The 21,159-nt window shown below is 42.9% G+C and overlaps 1 protein-coding gene across 1 annotated transcript; it reads left to right on the forward strand.

The window, feature by feature from the left end:
- The first annotated feature begins 222 nt into the window (after positions 1–222).
- LOC149438416 (olfactory receptor 52P1-like) lies at positions 223–1,038 on the forward strand. Its single transcript, XM_089659934.1, has one exon. It carries the CDS (start codon positions 223–225, stop codon positions 1,036–1,038), a length of 816 nt encoding a protein of 271 aa, XP_089516060.1.
- The last annotated feature ends 20,121 nt before the right edge of the window (positions 1,039–21,159 follow it).

A 21,159-nucleotide genomic window follows, 5' to 3' on the forward strand; every position in this document is an offset into this window, starting at 1 on the left:
CCTTTCCATTTCCTAGATATTATCCAGATTAAAATAAAATGTTATGATTTGTCCACTTTGTGCCGCAAGAAAAAAAGCCTATCTTCAATTCTATCCATGGAGAACATATCGACCACCTACACCAATTTCGTGCTTGTGGGGCTTGTCCAAATGGAATCGTTGGGATACTTATACGCTCCACTTGCTTTTGCAGTATATTCAACTTCATTGTTTGTGAGTTCAATGATTGTCTATGTAACCTGGACAGAGAAATGTTTACATCAACCTATGTACATCTTTATATGTGGCTTGGTCCTTAACGTGACGTTCGGGAGTTCAGCTTACCTCCCCAAGCTGATAATTGACTTATTGTCTAAAAATTCAACTATTTCTCTCTCTGAATGTCTATTTCAGGCCTTCTGCATCCAGAGTTACTCAATTTCTGAAATTTTTACTTTCACTGCTATAGCATATGACCGTTATTTGGCGGTAGGTCACCCTCTGAGGTACTCCACTCTGATGACAAACTTGACGAGTCTAAAATTACTACTTGCCATATGCGTCCTTGTTCTTCTGGGAACATCCGTGGTTTTATTGTTAATGGTAAGGCTGACTTTTTGTGCGGTAAATATCAACAATGTCTACTGTGAGACCATGTCTCTCCTACGACTTTCTTGTGGTGATATCACAGTTAATAATATCTATGGAATAACATGGACCTTGTTCGTTGTGATTAGCTCCATGCTAGTGGTCATTTATTGTTACATAAGGACGGCTGTCGTCTGTCTCAAACTTCCTGGGGAAGCCTCCCAGAAAGCCGCCCAAACGTTGGTGACTCATGTAATTGCCTTTTTCATTTTTATGGTTGGAACTATGTTTATTGGTTTTAGGTACAGATTAGGCAGCATTTCTCTCTCAGTTGTTGCCCATGTTGGCATCTCTATGAGTGGTCTAAGTACATCTATTACTGTTAACCCTCTGATCTATGGCATAAGGACCAAGGCTCTCAGAAGAAGAATTGCACACAATCTGCAGAATATCTTCAGAAATTCAAAATAACAAACTTAGCTCATAATTGTTTTATAGTAGATTTATGTTATTTACTTATTCAGTTTTATGTAGTCATGCAGTATCTAGTAGAAAACAAAATTTCAGTAGTGAAAAAGTAAAGGCCTGGATCATGCCTGTGTGGTGCATTAAGTCAGGTGCTAATGTTCATTACCATAAGGGTGCCCATTCATTTAGAATGGACAGCTAAAACACCTCAATATAGGGCATGTGGCCAGCTGGTGGAAAAGATGGACGCTTGACTCAGATGATCTCTGCACTGACGGCCAACCGGAGTTCAATACAGGCACACAAAACACCCAAGGGCAGCTGTTTTGGTGGCAGCAGGGTTGGGAACACCCCAGCATCATGTTCCACAAAAGAAAAGACAAGAATCAACCAGGTAAGATGACGGATTTTTTCCTTCAGCCCCACCACTGCTCTGGCCAAGATGGCGCTGTCGGCTTTTCTCACACACAGAATGGCTGCTCGGCTGCAGGGGAAAAAACAAAGCAGTGCTTTTCTACCAATCACAACCAATCTCAACGATATAGAGGTCTGTCCTCCCAAACATCTTCCACCACCTCCAGTCCTAGAAAAGCCAAGCAGAAATCTCCTCTTCCATATGAAGCTGCACTAGAGGTGAGTGACTTGCATATGTGCATAAATGACACTAGGGAGTTGCAGGATTCCATATTGGAGTTCCCCACCAGCGATCAGCCAGTGCTTGACACCACTTTAAACGACATGTTAGTCTCCTTAAGAAGCACTATTCATTCAGACATCATGGGGTTTATTTACTAAAGCTGGAGAGTCCAAAATCAGACTCCCTTCTGCATAGAAACCAATCAGCTTCTAACCTCAGCTTGTTCAATGAAGCTTTGGCAATGAAACCTGGAAGCTGATTGGTTTCTATGCAGAAGGGAGTCTGATTTTGGACTCTCCAGCTTTAGTAAATAAACCCCCATGTCTCTAGTGCAACAGTTTAGATCTGATATAAAAGAAGTGGGATACAGAGTCACCCATATAGAAGATAAAATGGGAAAATTTGCCACCCACAACTTTTAATGATCTAATGAATGCGCATAATGAGCAGGAGGATGACATAGCCTGGATAAAAACGAAACTTGTGAATATGGAGGACAGATCCAGACGAAACATCAAAAGAAGGGGCATACCGCCCATATGGAAGAAAAATATATTTGAAATATATTTTAAAAATATTCTTCCCAAATATATCGACATATATTTGAAATGCTACAATTTGGGCCATATTCAATATATTTTAAAATATATTTCAATAAATATATCTACAATTTTGGAATGCATTTACAAATATATGTACAAATATATGTAAAAATTACTTTTATATATGTCAAAAGCAATCTGAAGAATATATTTAAAAAAAATATTTTTAAAAATATATATTTTTTAAATATATTCTTCAGATTTTTTTTAACATATAAAAAAGTAATTTTAACATATATTTTTACATATATTTGTAAATGCATTCCAAAAATGTAGATTTGCATTTTTAAAGACATACAGTATATTTGAAATGTATTTTTAAAAATATTTTTAATATATTTTGTAATACAAATGCATATCAACATGCAGTATGTATATACATATATATATATACCATACCATATATATATTTATTGAAATATATTTTGAAATATATTGAATATGGTCAAAATTGTAGCATTTCAAATATATTTCAAGCATTTTAAAGTATATTTCAAATATATTTTTCTTCCATGTGGGTGGAATTGGTCAAACCACCTGAGCTGCATGCTTACTTCACTTACATCCTAAAAGCTGCTCTGCCAGACTTCCCATTAGAAAACCTGACAATTGACCGTATCCACAGGCTGCCAAAGCCTAAGCATATCCCTGCACACCTTCCAGGGGACATAATTGCTCACATACATTTCTTCCAAACCAAAGAAAAGCTCCATACTGTATTCCGTAATGTTGATCTACTACCAGAACGTCTCCAGGGCTTATCTCTGTTTGTCGACCTCTCAGCCCACAGCAATGGAGAAAACTAGCTTCCATCACCGAACCTCTGAGGAACCATTGAATTTCTTACCAATGGCGATACCCAGTGAAGCTTTTAATTACCAAAGATGATGGTATGGCATATCCTGGAAAAGGATAGCTCATTGAGAGATGGAACCCATTCCCCCAACTCTAGTTCCTCCAGAAAACATACAGACACCTACGATTGACTCTCTATGTGCACCCATCTACTCATAAAGTAGTGAGCTCATACAGTGTTATTACCATCCCAGTTGAACAGTTTGTTCCCCATGAGGCAATAATCTGCTCAGATTCCAGTTTGGGATCATTATTTTTTTCTCTTGTTCTCCAGAAGAACAACTAATTCTGTTTACACAATTCCCTCTCTTCTCTTTTTGGAGTCCACAGAACTTTATTTTCTCACCCAACTCCACAGCTTATTTTTACTCATCCAGAAGTAACCAAGCTTGCCCACAGCCTCCACTGATACTACTGAACTAATTTCAGTCTTCAAGATCCTTAAAGATCCTTGCAACTAGAACAGCAGCCACTCACGTTCTGACTTACCCCAACAAAACCGCTGTTAATGTCAACCTACAGTGTGACTACCTTCCTACCATCTTAAAGACGTGCCATACATCAAGATGCAGTTTAAACTGTCTTCCTTAAATGTAAAAAGCCTGAACATCCCGGCCAAATGGCAAATGGCTTGGAAGGAAGCTCAGAGGCTGAACTATGATGTTTTCTCTCTACAGGAGACTCAATTTTCCTCACAAAACCCACCTAAATTTCAACTTAGCCAGTTCCTATATATATATTTGACTCTAACGCTTTATCCAAGAAGAGAGGGGTATTGATAGCCATCAAAAACTCAGTGGCATTCAAACTTCGGAATCAGATACACAAGACGTCGCAGTGATATGTACAATCAATAACTCTACTTACTCTATTATTAATATCTATCTTCCCAATGTTAAGCCAATCACTACACGCCAGAAAATATGGAAGAAAATCCAACATAGGGATGCAAGGGTCATATCATTATTTGTAGAGAATTTAATGCAGTCCTCAGTAAACAAATGGATTCCTCTGAGTGTCTAGAAATGTCACAATGCCACCAAAAAAGCCTATACTTTTTTCTCTCATGCTCATAATACTTATTTGCACATAGATTTATTTATAGTTGATACAGTTCTCCTTCAAAATGTATGTAAATCAGAGATTGGAAATATCACTTGGTCAGATCACGCCCCTGGGTCCATCACGGTGGTAACGGGTCGACAGGAGATGAGAGTGAATAGGTGGTGTAATGACGTTTTTTCCATGCCACATCCAGATGACAAGAAGACTATACAACATTCCCTAAAAGAATTCTTTGAGATCAATGCTCCATCAGGGGCGGACTGACAACTCATGGGGCCCCCGGGCAATAGGGGATCATGGGGCCCCTGTGTCCTTGCCTAAACTCAAAAAAGCCTATGAAAAAGGTACCAGGGGCATCTCAAGGGGCCCCCTACTGACCCTGGGCCCTCGGGCAGCGCCCGAGTTTCCAAATGGTCAGTCCGCCCCTGTGCTCCATCCTCCACTAACCCCTTCACACCGTGGTGCTCTCACAAGGACTTTATCAAAGGCGTACTGATAAAACTAAGCTCTGTTATAAGAAAGCGCAGCAGCTTAATGACATGTTAGCAACTACAAAACAACTAGAACATTCCCACAAACTAAACCCATTCTGGAACGCTTGAAACAAGTAAGAAACGTGCTCAGAACCCTCTTATTGATCACACAAAAATCCAAAATCCCTGCAAGACAATTTCTATCACCACAGCAATAAGACCGGAAAACTTTTTGCTGAACACCTGAGAGATAAAAAACTAACAAATTATCACACCTATTTCACCCAAAAGCAGGAGAAAAGCTGTAAAACCCACAAGAGATAGTGGACGCCTTTTAGTGTCTACTATAGTTCCCTCTACAATTTGCAAAAGGACTTGAGTACCCCACAACAAAATCCCAAATTGATTGAAGATTTTCTATCCTCAGTTTCCACAAGGTCTCCGGGACCTGACGGTTTCTCATCAGAATATTATCAATTATTTCATCCAAAATTATTCACACACTTAGAATCCCTGTTTAATGCTGCTGTCTTCAGGGCATCCTTCCCTTATGAAATGTTGACTGCAACTTTTATTACTCTACCTAAGCCAGGAAAGGATCCAGTGCGTACACAGAACTTTAGACCAATCTCACTTTTAAACGCTGATCTGAAAATCTATGCCAAGCTCATTGCTAACAGGTTACTCCATTTCCTCCTGACCCTGGTGAAACCAGATCAGGTGGGTTTTGTGTTGGGTCACCAGGCTCCCAATGCCACAAGATGGGTTCTCGATTTACAACATCATGTGGAGCTCACTGGAAACCTTCTCTGCTTCTCATCTTGGATGCGGAGAAGGCCTTTGACAGGGTCCGCTGAGGCTACCTTTCACAGGTCTTATAGAAATTCAGCATACAAGGCAAAATTATTTCTGCTGTAACAGCTTTGAGCTTTGTATACAACCCCTTCAGCGCATGTGTACTCAGAGGGCCTGTTCTCTAAAAATTTTACTATTTTAAATGGAACTAGTGCCCCCTCTCGCCACTCATATTGATTATGGAGTTTCCGGCAAGAAAGATACGATCTAATCCTTCTATCAAGGGCGTATCTGTCGAGGGGGAGCCCCATGTCATTACACTTTTTGCAGATGATATCATTCTGACTCTGGCCCGATCGCTTCCTGTAATCCATCAGGATCTCCACATCTCTGGTCTCATACTAGAAACTGATCAAATCCAAATCTAGCATTCTAGGAATATTGGTAGATGCAGCAACTGAACGTTCCTAACAATCACAGTTCAAATACTCATTGGCAAATGACTCATTACCATATCTGGGTATAACATTGACTTCATCGATTTCCAATCTATAAAATACTAATTATATTCCCCTATTAAATAACATCCAAAAAGACTTATCTACATTGTGCCAATACTACCTGTCCTGGGCTGGCAGAATAGCAGCCTTTAAAATAGCAATTCTTCCAAAAATGTTAAATGTGTTTAGTGTACTCCCGATACCTGTACCACCTAAATCCATGCAGCAAATACTGTCAACTTTTATATGGGCCGATGGTAAAGCTAGATGTATCCACAATATTCTTAGGAAACATAGGAGTGGTATGGGTGTCCCTGACCCAAATGACTATTATATGACGTTATTACTGGACCAAATTAGGTTTTGGTTTCAAGAAGCTAGCCCTAAACCATGGTGTACATTAGAGCAGGAATTGCTTAACCTGGGTAGTTTACGTTCACTTTTAATAGCAAATGCTGGCTCGCAGAATCTCCAAATACGTCACAAACATCCCACTATCTCTGCAACTTTAACATGCTGTGGTACTGCCCACATATAAGTAGTTACTGGAAATCCATCTATCGTTTGATAGCGAAAATAACGGGGATCAGTTCTTCTGCCAATCTACCTCAAGCTATATTAAGCATTGACATTGAGAAGTTTCCATATGACCTAAGATATGTAACCATGCACATACTGTTCGCCGCACGTCTAGTTTTAATGCTTAAGTGGAAATCGAATATTGTACCTAACCTTGGAGAAGTGACTAAACAAAATCAGCAACATTTGTCTTAGAACAAATTATGGCATACAAGCATGGCTATCGACCCAAACTTTAACGTCTCTGGTCACCATGGACTGTGCTTAGAAAAGCCTTATAACTGATAGACATTTCTTTGCTCTAAGATGTACTGCGATTAGGATCCAATCTCCCACTGGAACACAGGATCTGAATCTGTTCTTGGTTTTGGACTCCAATGTGATGTTTCTTTTTTTCTTTAGTTATTGCTATGTCTTTCTTTTCTTTCCATTTTCATTAAGTAAGTTCAAGTAAATGGCAGATTATCGTGTACGTGGTTGTTGTCTTTGATATATGCACTTGTTCTTACTAGTAAGAGGCATTATAAAGTTGTAATGTATTTCATATGAAAATTACACAACTTATACCTCTGTAACAATTTGCTCTAATTTTTGGCACCCACCATTGTTTGTTTCAACTCTCTTTGTAAAATTTAGCAAAATTCAATAAAAAATATTTGAAATAAAACACCTTAATATAGCCCAAAATTTTTCATTTATTTTTTTAACACAATGCAGCAGGGGCAGACTGACAACTAATGGGGCCCCCGGGCAATAGGGGATCGTGGGGCCCCTGTGTCCTTGCCCAAAAGCAAAAAAGCCTATGAAAAAGGTACCAGGGGCATCTCATGGGGCCCCCTACTGACCCCGGTCCCTCGGGCAGTGCCGAGTTTCCAAATGGTCAGTCCGCCCCTACAATGCACATGTATTGTAATACTGTGTGCACTGGGGTGCCATTGAAAATGAATGGCACTAAAACACACTAATATCATACAAGTACAGTACTTTTAGAAATATATAATAATATTAATAAATATTGAAGATTTTTTATGTAACTTTTCTTCGTTAAAGCGGTTGTAAAAAATCTCCCTGCAAGTTAAAGGATAAGTTCAACTTTTAACAAAAAATAATAAATGCAAATTTTTTTTGGCAGGAAAAATAATATGCTTTTTTTTTTTTGTGGAGCCTCTAAAGCATTGCACCAGCGATCAGCAGATTACTGGTGCCATGCAGGTCTCCCCCTGACCTGTCAGTATATTTGCTTGCTTGTACACTGCTCAAAAAAAATGAAAGGAACACTTTGGAAACACATCAGATCTCAATGGGGAGAAATCTCCTGCTGGATCTCTATACTGATATGGACGGGGTGATGTGTTAGGAATGTAAGGACGCCCCATCGTTTGATGGAAATGAAAAATATCAACCTACAGAGGACTGAATTCAAAGACACCATGAAAATCAAAGTGAAAATGATACAGCAGGCGAGTCCATTTTGCTGAAATTTCATTGCAGCAACTCAAAACAGTCCTCAATAGTTTGTATGGCCCCCACGTGCTTGTATGCATGACTGACAATGTTGGGGCATGCTCCTAATGAGACGACGGATGGTGTCCTGGGGTATTTCCTTCCAGATCTGGACCAGGGCATCACTAAGCTCCTGGACAGTCTGAGGTGCAACCTGGTATTGTCGGATGGACTGAAACATGATATCCCAGAGATATTCTATGGGATTTAGGTAAGGCGAGCATGGGGGCCATTCAATGGTATCAATTCCTTCATCCTCCAGGAACTGTCTGCATACTCCTGCATACTCCTGCCACATGAGGCCAGGCATTGTATACCAGGAGGAACCTGGTGCACGGCTGCCCCAGCGTAGGATCTGACAATGGATCCAAGGATTTCATCCCAATACCTAATGGCAGTCAGGGTGCCATTATCTAGCCTGTAGAGGTCTGGATGTCCCTCCATGGATATGCCCCTCCAGAACATCACTGACCCACCACCAAAACAGTCATGTTGAACGATGTTGCAGGCAGCATAATGTTCTCCTCGGCTTCTCCAGATCCTTTCACGTCTGTCACATGTGGTGAGGGTGAACCTGCTCTCATCTGTGAAAAGCACAGGGTGCCAGTGGTAGACCTGCCAATTCTGGTGTTCAGTGGCAAATGCCAATCGAGCTCTATGGTGTCAGGCAGTGAGCTCAGGGCCCACTAGAGTATGCCGGGACCTCAGGCCACCCTCATGAAGTTTGTTTCTGATTGTTTGGTCAGAGACATTCACACCAGTAGCCTTCTGGAGGTCATTTTGTAGGGCTCTGGCAGTGCTCTTCCTGTTCCTCCTTGCACAAAGGAGCAGATACCAGTCCTGCTGATGGGTTAAGGACCTTCTAAAACCCTGTCCAGCTCTCCTAATTAACTGCCTTTCCTAACCTAACCCTAACCCTAACATGCCTAACCCTAACATGCGACTGTAGTCACAAAGCTTCCTACACTACTTTGATGTGACTTTGATGCTACTTGTGTGCCAGAGAGTGTAAAAAAATGCAAAATGAATTAACAAATGCAGCAAAAACACGTAAAAAATGCAACACTTGCACAGATGTGAACTAGATCCTTAGGAAATCATGTTAAGTGGACTGTAGTGAGTTTCTGCAAACTGAAAAATGCACTGAAATCTTCACTGGAATGTGAACCTAGGATTAAAGAGAGGATTTATTACTCTCCTCATGATTGGTGGAGCTATTGGATTTTTTTTTATTCCACAGAGGAAGGATTATCCTATGTTCCTGATGTGCTTATTTGAAAGAAAGTCAAGTCCCACAAAGGGAATAGACACTCCATGGCGGTGGCTATTAATGTTTGCAGTTGAGAATTCTCTATATCCACTGCCAGCACCTGTGTGCCAGCACCAGTATGTTGTCCTGTTGGAAGGTATTTGTTGCTGACTTGGACTCTGAGCTAACAGAGCCAATATTTTGACAAAGACATTCTTAGATGTATTCAAGTCCCTGAGGAGAAAAAAAATACTATTTGGGCATCTCCAACCCCGTGTCCAGGTGTTGTCGAACACCAGCAGGGTGTGTGTCAAGGTGCACCCAGCCCTTAAAATGATGGTCTGGTGAGAGTTGCAAGTTGAGTAGGAGTTGGAGCAGTTGCTGCAGGCAATAGGGAGGTGGCTCCTGTTTAGAAACTAAGGCAATATCTTCAAGATGGCACTCCATGTGAAAGAGGTTCCAGGTCAGGGGACTGAGAGAGCTGGACCAGCTGAGAGAGTCTGAGAGACTATAGCTGAGACAACTGAAAAAGAAACCTAGGAACCAGAGGAAACTGTGAGTCTCAGAGGAATGAGAATGCATGGGGTGTCAGGAGAACCCCATCCTAGAGGCCAGGAGCAGGTCTGTGCAGCATGATACTGAGAATGTGGTTGAGTGAGTCTTAAGAGCTCAGTGGCTCAGTATTTTCTATTGTGTATAATTTTCTAGACAGGAACCCTTGTGTGGGAAACTTTATGTTGGACTTTTGCTTTGTATTCTGCCTTTTTAATAAAAATGGGTCACCAGGTCCTTAAACACAGTTCTGTCTGACTTGGACTTCGCTAAACCTCACCCCTTCAGTCTCCGCCCGTATCACTCACCTACTGAACGACATATCAGACTGGATGTCGCTCCATTTCCTCAAATTGAACCTTTGCAAAACCGAGCTCCTACTTTTCCCCCCAGCCCGCGCCCCCCCATCCTCTCCATCACGACCAACAACACCACCATCAGTCCCACCTTGCAAGCCAAAATCCTAGGTGTCACTCTAGACTCAAACCTGTCCTTCCAACCCCATGTCCAATCGCTGGCAAACTCATGCAGGCTCCACCTTACCAACATCTCCAAAATACGTCCGTTCCTAACCCCAGACACTACTAAACAACTCGTTCACTCCCTTATTATCTCATGTCTGGACTACTGCAACTCCCTCCTCACCGGCCTATGCTGCCCCAAACTACCTCACCGACCCGATACCCAAATACAACCCTACCCGTAATCTTTGCTCCTCACAAGACCTCCTACTTTTTAGCTCCCTGGTCTCCTCCTCCCACGCCCGACTGCAGGACTTCTCCAGGACTTCCCTCATCCTCTGGAACTCACTACCCCAATCCATCAGACTGTCACCTACCCTCCTCACCTTTAGGCGCACCCTGAAAACCCATCTCTTCAGAGAAGCCTACCCCGCCCTCACCTAATTGCTGATCTCCTCCACTCCTCCTACCACTCCATCCCCCATAGCCATTTCCTCCTGTACCACGATCCCCTCCCTCCTAGATTGTAAGCTTGAAAGAGCAGGGCCCTCGACCCCCTCGTGTATTGTATTGTTACTGTATTGTCTCATGTAGTGTCCCCCACTACAATGTACAGCGCTGAGCAAACCTTTTGGTGCTATATAAATACTGTATAATAATAATAATGCATCTACCACTGAGTTAAACACCCCACAGTTCTCAAGTGGTTGTTGGATGCGGGCAAGCAGATGGTGGAGATCCGGATCTTGGCTCCAGTGGTGAATTTGTGTCAGGAACTGTTGGCTATGTTTGGAAGTGCAGCCAGGCAAAAGGCATTTAGAAAAGATAATAGAGCGACCGCTAAATGTAGTATATGATATTAAAATTATATATATTCAAATTAATTAAAAGCAGCTAGCACTCAGGGTATAGGTAACAGTCCCAGAATCACAATTTCTAAAATATTAGTGCAGCGCTAAAAAATACATGTCATAAATTCCATAAACACATGTGACTTAAACGCATATGTGAGTAAAGTGCAATATTAATATAACTAGTTCAAGATGACATAAAATACAATAAAATAAGTTCATCAGAACATTCGTGAATTTTAAACGTCTCTTGTGCAAAGATATCAGCTGAAGAAATGCCTGTCATTGGCTGGTGAAGTTATCCGTGAAGAGTAACTTTGCAAAAGCTTGTAAAAGGAAATCCACCCTTGGTACGGATGTACACTCACCAGACCATAAATTATAATGCGCATTGATTATAATACATCGCACATCTGGGGGTGCAGCGGCATGCTGACAGCTACGGGGTCATCAATCCATCCGTCAGGGGGGGTGCCTGGTGGTCCTGGGGGGAATTAGCTCAGCCACAGGAGCCAGAAAGGTGCTTATAGTGTAGTATTTTATTTAAGGTAATAATAGCAAGTAACATAAAAACTGTCAGGAATGGACTTGCCAATGGTGGTGGAAGTCACCTGCCTTGTGGGCTGCAGTACCGGGGCTGGCCAGCGGGTGCTCTCAGCAGCCAGAAGCTTACTCCTGCAATCAAGCCATCACCTGAGGCTGATTGAAGGAGGTGTATTTAAGGAATGGCCAGACCTGTGATCAGTGCCTTGGTGTATTGTTTCCCATGAGCCCCTGTACCTGGTATCCTGTGTTCCTGCATATCTGCCTATCTGATTTGTTGCTGACCCTGCTTTGATCCTGACCTCTGCTGACTTCTCCTGCCCTGATCCCTGGCTTGTCTGACTTCTCTTTGTATACCCTCATTGGATCTGATCTTATGTTACTGACCCGGCGAGTGACCTGACTATTCTGTGCCTGCTGCCTTGTACCGCGCTGTCCCCACCGTTACCGACCCGGCCTGGCTGACCACGCTTCTGCTCAGCCATCCATTCATCCGTCCTGCCCACGAGCCATCCGCCTTTTCACATCAGACTCTTCTCCAGAATATACCTCTGGCGGATCCCTCTACCACGGGTGGGTGTACTCAGGGCCCGCGACCTGGTCTCTGTCTGCTCCAAGTCCATCCCCACCATCAGGGGCCCTGGTGAACAAGCAGACTGGGACTTAGACTCCGCACTCTGGGGAATCCTATTCCGTGGGTTGCTAGAGGTACCGCCAGGCAGTGCATTACAGACCCATATGGCCTGCCTCTCCAGCCCTGACTACACCTGTGTTCCCACACGTTTCTGGTCATACCCGGATCCCTGACAAAAAACATATCCACATGGAGTAATAAAATAAATAAATGAGCAAAGTATCAAAATGGCCACCACTCATCAGTAGCAGCAGCTAGAGGTCAGCAATAGGGCTCTACCCAATGCATTTCATGTAATAACACGTCCTCAGGGGTACACCCATTGCTGACATCTTTCAAAATTCCCCTTATATAGCCTGCAAGGCTCCAAAAGACCATGAGGTGACGGTCGCCATTATGCCGGTGATCAGTGGTCACGTGACAACCGCGGCTATCTTGCCGGAGTCTGGGCCGGGTTAGATGGCAGCCATTTTCTTGGAGGGGATGGTGTATTATCACCAGAGTGAATGTGAGAACCGGGACTGGGCAGAATACCTGCTCCAAACCTTGGGGGAAAAGAATATTTTCATAGAAAAGTAAAATAATGGCACATAGAATGTGTTAAAAACTGGGAAAAACTGGATTTTTAAATATGTATTATAACGATGTCAAATGTAACCTGATGGTGACCCCTAATGTGAATAAAACGTAATGACACATATTGAATAGTAAAATTCACAGAATAATGTAATCTGCTTATGGTTTAACCAAATACCTTAATATCTATATAAAAATAAGATATATAAAAATAAATAAAAGAGTTATCAGAACTATAAATACCAAATGCAAAAAACAAATATATAAATGCATAAAATAGAGGGGAAAAATGCAGTGTGCATAAGATGAATATGAGTGACTGTATAAAAATTCTTATAAAAAGTTGTCACAATACTATAAAAAATTAAGAGTATAAAAGGTGCAGAAAAATGCATATATAAAAATAGTAATAATGATGGATTCTATTTTGATCCCAGATATTCAATAATAACATTAGTAAAATGAATATAAAATGCTAAAAACGGTAAAAGTAATAGTAGTGGTTGGGATTCATGCCTTGCGGGATATATATGAAGACAATATAGTCTATATAAAATTACATACGTAGACAAGGAGATGAACCCAGAATATAATGGGTAACTAATCTGAATATTTATAAAACATTATATTCGTCCATTATTAAGTGGACAGTTGACAGGATATACTGTATGGTGTTTTTTTAAAAAGGTTTTAGTCATACAGTTACATTCAATGATATTCAGTCAGGTCCATAAATAATGGGACATCGGCACAATTCTAACATTTTTGGTTCTATACACCACCACAATGGATTTGAAATGAAACGAACAAGATGTGCTTTAACTGCAGACAGTCAGCTTTAATTTGAGGGTATTTACATCCAAATCAGGTGAACGGTGTAGGAATTACAACAGTTTGCATATGTGCCTCCCACTTGTTAAGGGACCAAAAGTAATGGGACAATTGGCTTCTCAGCTGTTCCATGGCCAGGTGTGTGTTATTCCCTCATTATCCCAATTACAATGAGCAGATAAAAGGTCCAGAGTTCATTTCAAGTGTGCCTTTTTGCATTTGGAATCTGTTGCTGTCAACTCTCAAGATGAGATTCAAAGAGCTGTCACTATCAGTGAAGCAAGCCATCATTAGGCTGAAAAAACAAAACAAACCCATCAGAGAGATAGCAAAAACATTAGGTGTGGCCAAAACAACTGTTTGGAACATTCTTAAAAAGAAGGAACGCACCGGTGAGCTCAGCAACACCAAAAGACCTGGAAGACCACGGAAAACAACCCTGGTGAAGGGAGAGATTGTGTCTTTATTGTGGCCAAGCAGGTCACTTATTGAAGTCTTGTCCAACCTGTCCGGGAAATGTCCTCACCTGGGGTCCTGTAGGGGACAGACCTTAGGTAGCATCTTTGTGTCCCCAGCTGTCTTTAACCACTTCCTGTCCGGACACTTTTACCCCCTTCCTGTCCAGGCCAATTTTCAGCTTTCGGCGCTCTCACATTGTGAATGACAATTACTCAGGCATACAACACTGTATCTAAATGAAATTATTATCATTTTTTTTAAAACAAATAGAGCTTTAATTTGGTGGTATTTAATCATCACTGGGGTTTTTATTTTTTGCTAGAAAAATGAAAAAAGACTGAAAATTTTGAAAAAAAACATGTTTTTCTTAGTATTTGATACTAAATTTTGCAAATAAATATACTTTCTTCATAAATTTAGGCCAAAATCCATTGTGCTACATTTTGTTGGTAGACATAACCCAAATCAGTGTGTATTATTTAGTCTTTGTGAAAGTTATAGAGTCCACAGACCACGGTATATATATTTGATACATTTGAAAATGTATCAATCCTGATGCACGGACTACCTATATAATTTCTTGGGGCCCTAAAATGCCAGGACAGTACAAATACCCCCCAAACGACCCCTTTTTGGAAAGTAGACAGTCTGAGGTATTTAATGAGAGGCATGGGGAGTTTTTTGAAGTTGTCATTTTTTGCCAATTTTTTAAGGAAATGATGAAAGTAAAAAAAATTCTTTTTTTTCCCCCACAAAGTTGTCATTTAACAAGTTCTTTCTCTCACACGGCATAGGCATACTTGCAATTACACCCCAAAACACATTCTGCTACTCATCCTGAGTATGGCGATACCACATGTGTAAAACTTTTTCACAGCCTAACCACATAGAAGGGCCCCACATCCAATAAGCACCCTTAGGCGTTCTAGGGGCAAAAATTACACATCTAATTTCTTGACTGTCTATCACAGTTTTGGAGGTCCTGGAGCACCAGGACAATTGAATTACCCACAAAATGACCCCATTTTCAAAAGAAAACACCTCAAGGTATGTTTTAAGAGGCATGGGGAGTCCTCTGAAGACTTCATTTTTTGCCACATGTTTTTGGAAAATGTGAAAAGAAAATGAAAATGTATTTTTTTTTACGCAAAGGTGTCAATCTATGAGATATTTCTATTACACAGCATAGGCATACTTAAAATGATACCTCAAAACGCATTCTTTAACTCCTGCTGAATATGGCGATACCAAATGTGTGAGACTTTTTCACAGTCTGGCCACATAGAGGGGTTCCACATCCAATAAGCACCTGTTAGCGTTCTAAGGGCAAAAATCACACATCTAACTTCTTACCTACCTATTGCCGTTTTGGAGGTCCTGGAGCATCAGGACAATGGAATTATCCACAAAAAGACCCCATTTTGGAAAGCAAACACCCCAAGGTATGTTTTAAGAGGCATGGGGAGTCTTCTGAAGACTTCATTTTTTGCCATAAGTTTTTGGAAAATGTGAAAAGAAAATGAAAATATATTTTTTTTTATGCAAAGTTGTCAATCTATGAGATATTTCTATTACACAGCATAGGCATACTTAAAATTACACCTCAAAATGCATTCTTTAACTCCTGCTGAATATGGCGATACCAAATGTGTGAGACTTTTTTACAGTCTGGCCACATAGAGGGGTTCCACATCCAATAAGCACCTGTTAGCGTTCTAAGGGCAAAAATTACACATCTAATTTCTTGACTACCTATTGCCGTTTTGGAGGTCCTGGAGCATCAGGGCAATGGAATTATCCACAAAATGACCCCATTTTGGAAAGCAAACACCCCAAGGTATGTTTTAAGAGGCATGGGGAGTCTTCTGAAGACTTCATTTTTTGCCAAAAGTTTTTGGAATATGTTAAAAGAAAATGAAAATGTATTTTTTTCTATGCAAAGTTGTCAATATAGAAGATATTTCTAATACACAGCATAGGCATACTTAAAATTACACCCCAAAACACATTCTCTAACTCTTCCTGAGTATAACGATACCACACGTGCAAGACTTTTTCACAGCCTAACCAAATGGAGGGGCCCCACATGCAATAAGCACCGTTAGGCATACTAAGGGGAAAAATTGCACATATAATTTATTGACTACGTATCACAATTTTGGAGGTCCTGGAGCAGCAAATTCTTCTGAAGACTTAATTTTTTACACAGATTTTTAGAAAATGTGAAAAAAAGTAGTTATTTTTTCTTTAATGCAATGTTACCAATAATAACATATTTCTAACACACTGCATAGGTATTCTTAGAATAACACTTTAAAACACATTCTGCTACTTTTCCTGAGTATGGGGATACCACATGTGTAAGACATTTTCAGTGTTTGGACTGATTACTGGTCATTGCAACCTGTTAACCACAAAAATTAGCAAACATTATATATCAATAAAGCATAGTGTAGCTTCACCTACAGCCTGTTCCTAAAAGCTTAACCTACTAGTACGTGGCTGTCCACATAGCACTATGTTCATTCACCAAGAAGTTGAACAAAAGATAAACCAAAGAGTACCTGTTGTTTCAGTGCAGAGGATGGGTGGCACCAGTGTCTTGCAGGAAGGTAGCCAGTGGGATGTGCAGATGGGTCAGTACCGGTGTCATGCATAGACGTGGTGAGCAAACAGGCAAAGTAGTGGTCCAGGAAGAAGACAGGAACATGGTCCATAAAAAGGCCACAGTCAATACAGACAGCAAGCAAAGACGTGGTAAAAGGATTGGTCCAGGCAGAAACATTAAGCTTAGGGCCTTGGTTAGGTAAGACTGGACAAAGGGGTAGAGGCTTCATCCCACCCAAATCTCTTCGAAGCCTCTGGTCTCCAGACCCTGATCCGGGAATTAAAAAACCCAAAGAAAACAAAAAAGTTTTCTCTGCTCGGAAACACTACTCTGGATCCCCTCACATACGTGAGACCCCTGTGTTGTCTTGAATCCCACTACTAAAGTGGGAGAGCAAAAGATCAGTCCAGGAGGCAGGCAGAGGCATGGTCGATTAACAGGCCGAGGTCAGTTCAGGCAGCAGGCAGAGGCATGGTCGATTAACAGGCTGAGGTCAGTTCAGGCAGCAGGCAGAGGCATGGTCGATTAACAGGCTGAGGTCAGTTCAGGCAGCAGGCAGAGGCATGGTCGATTAACAGGCTGAGGTCAGTTCAGGCAGCAGGCAGAGGCATGGTCGATTAACAGGCCGAGGTCAGTTCAGGCAGCAAGCAGAGGCATGGTCGAGTAACAGGCCGAGGTCAGTTCAGGCAGCAGGCAGAGGCATGGTCCATTAACACGCCGAGGTCAGTTCAAGCAGCAAGCAGAAGCATGGTCAATAAACAGGCCGAGGTCAGTTCAGATGGAAGGCAGGAAAATGAATTCAGGCAACAGGCAGAAACGTGGCAGGGAAATAGCAAACAGAGGACAAAGAAATATATCTTCACCGTACTTCACTAATAATGTAGTGCGGTATGGTAGATACGGAAGAACTCTTCTATACAGAGACCAGGCTTTGAGGGACACTGGGGACAGTAGTATCGGGTGTCAGATCGAATTCTATGTTTGGAGCATACCCGACATCTCTTTTGAGGATTGCGGTCTGTTTCGGTAGGGGGGACGATATTGGGGAAATGTCTTTCATGCAATCGGCTCACTGCATCAGACCGAATTTGTTCAGGTACGGGTCTTACTTGATAGATGAGGGATGTGATAATCTCTTCCTGATATTGTAAGAAGGTGACATGTCTTTGTGTGGACTTCTGTAAAACGATGTAGGAATTGTACAGGGCCATATGGAAAAGGTAGAAGGATACTTTTTTATACCAGTAGGTTGATCTTCTGTTGGGTATGTAGGGCTGTAACATTTGATCATTTAAATCCACTCCCCCCATGAACAGGTTGTATTCGTGTATGCATTGGGGTTTTCGGATGGGACCGCGACTTCCTTGAATTTCCAATGAGCTGCTGTTATGGATAGATGAAAGGACATACACATTCCGTTTGTCTCGCCACTTAAGGGCCAGGATCTCTTCATTTCTCAAGCTAGCTGACTCCCCCCTGTTTAGCTTGGTGGCAACCAATTGTTGTGGAAATCCCTTCCGATTGGGTCGAACTGTGCCACAGGCTACAGTGTCCTTGAGATAAAGGTGGCGGAAAAGGGGCAGGCTTGTGTAGAAATTGTCCACGTAAAGATGGTACCCCTGATTGAAGAGGGGGTATACCAGGTCCCAGACAATTTTTCCACTAATCCCCATATAGGCTGGGCATTCAGGGGGCTCTAGCTGACTGTCCTTTCCCTCGTAGATACGGAACTTGTGCACGTATCCTGTGGACCTTTCGCAGAGTTTGTTCATCTTCACACCATATCTGGCCCGTTTACTTGGAATGTACTGTTTTATGATCAGCCTCCCAGTGAAATGGATTAGGGATTCATCGACACAGATGTTTTTTTCAGGACAATATATTTCTGAAAATTTTTGGTTGAAATAATTGATTAGTGGACGAATTTTATAAAGTTTGTCGTACTCGGGGTGATCTCTGGGGGGGAACAGGGAATTATCGTTGAAATGTAGAAAGTGCAGAATTGTTTTATAGCGGGTCCTGGACATAGTGGCAGAAAAGAGCGGCATGTGTTGAATGGGATTTGTCGACCAATAAGCATGCAGTTCATTTTTTTTTGTTAGTCCCATATTAAATGTAAGGCCAAGAAACACTTTAAATTCTTCAACTGTGAGGCATTTCCACTCAAATGTTCGAGCATAACAGGAGTTGGGATTTTGAGTGATTAATTGCTGGGCGAAAATATTGCATTGGTGCACAACTGAATTCAAAAACTCTTCAGTGAAAAATAAATGGAAATAATCAATGGCTGTAAAATTTTGGGTTTCTGCCTGAATGCCTGACTGGGCTATGAATGGGGGAATTATAGGTGCTCCTGATCCTGAAGGTAGCCACACAGGGTTTAAAAGAGCATCTGGGACAGCAGTATGGGCCCTAATCCTTGGTGGCTGATGTGACACCTGAATACTAGAATTTGCACTTACAGTGCTGGTAGTAGCCATATCAGAAGAACGTATTGAGCTGCTGGTGGTTGCTTGCTGCTCCTTGGAGTTCCTCATTCTTTTTGTTGGAACACCTTCTTCTGATTCAGAGAGTGAACCGCTGCTGTGTTCTGGTTCATATACAGAATCAGAGTTTGACAGTGAGAGTTCTCCGTCACTCTCATCTGTCATACTCAGAATTTGAAATGCCTCCTCGCTTGTATATGATCTTTTGGCCATATTTTTGACACTGATCAGGACCCACTGGTATGGCAGTGATCAGGATGGTGTTGCAGTGAGGGACAGATATCTGGCTGCAGTTGGTTCACACTAGTCACTGTTGGGCAAAAATCAGAGATACAGTGAGGTGGCTGGCAATGTTTTGTGAGTGTGTGTAAACTCTGTGCAAAGGCTGAAAATTACTCACAGTTAGCTGTACTGGATCTCTCTCCTCACAGACGATGGCAGTGAACAGGATCCACTGGTGTGGCAGAGATCAGGGACACTTTATGAACAGGCACACTGTAAGGTGATCAGGGACACTGATTGGGCCACTGTATGGTGATCAGGGACACTGCTGGGCCACTGCGGTGATCAGGGACACTGCTGGGCCACTTGTGTGGCGATCAGGGACACTGTGGCAATCAGGGACACTGTGGCGATCAGGGACACTGCTGGACCACTTGTGCGGCGACCATGGACACTGCTGGGCCACTGCGATGATCAGGACACTGCTGGGCCACTTGTGTGGCGATCAGAAACACTGCTGGGCAACTGCGGTGATCAGGGACACTGCGGTGATCAGGGGCACTGCTGGACCACTTGTCCGGCGATCAGGGACACTGCTGGCCACTTGTGTGGTGATCAGGGACACTGCTGGGCCACTTGTGTGGTGATCTGGGCCACTGCGGCAATCAGGGACACTGCGGTGATCAGGGACACTGCTGGACCACTTGTGCAGCAATCGGGGACACTGCGGTGATCAGGGACACTGTGGCGATCAGGGACACTGCTGGACCACTTCTGCAGCGATCAGGGCCACTGCTGGGCCACTGCGATGATCAGGACACTGCTGGGCCACTTGTGTGGCAATCAGAAACACTGCTGGACTACTGCGGTGATCAGGGACACTTCGGTGATCAGGGGCACTGCTGGACCACTTGTCCGGCGATCAGGGACACCGCTGGGCCACTTGTGTGGTGATCAGGAACACTGCTGGGCCAATGTGGGGATCAGGGACACTGCTGGGCCAATTGTGTGGTGATCAGGAACACTGCTGGGCCAATGCGGTGATCAGGGACACTGCTGGGCCACTTGTGTGGTGATCAGGAACACTGCTGGGCCAATGCGGTGATCATGGACACTGCTGGGCCACTTGTGTGGTGGTCAGGGACACTGCTGGGCCACTGCGGCAATCAGGGCCACTGCGGCGATCAGGGACACTGCTGGACCACTTGTGCGGCAATCAGGGACACTGCGGTGATCAGGGACACTGCTGGGCCACTGTGGTGATCAGGGACACTGCTGGACCACTTGTGCGGCAATCAGGGACAATGCTGGGTTACTTGTGCGGCAATCAGGGACACTGCTGGGCCACTTGTGTGGCGATCAGGGACACTGCTGGGCCACTGCGGCAATCAGGGACACTGCGGCAATCAGGGACACTGCTGGACCACTTGTGCGGCAATCAGGGACACTGTGGCGATCAGGAACACTGCTGGACCACTTGTGCGGCAATCAGGGACCACTTGTGCGGCAATCAGGGACACTGCGGCGATCAGGGACACTGCTGGACCACTTGTGCGGCAATCAGGGACACTGTGGTGATCAGGGACACTGCTGGGCCACTGCGTCAATCAGGGACACTTCTGGGCCACTTGTGTGGCAATCAG

Source organism: Staurois parvus, unplaced genomic scaffold, assembly GCF_062004578.1.
Source record: "Staurois parvus isolate SC_StPar_1 unplaced genomic scaffold, SC_StPar_1.0 ptg001192l, whole genome shotgun sequence".
NCBI lineage: Eukaryota > Metazoa > Chordata > Amphibia > Anura > Ranidae > Staurois > Staurois parvus.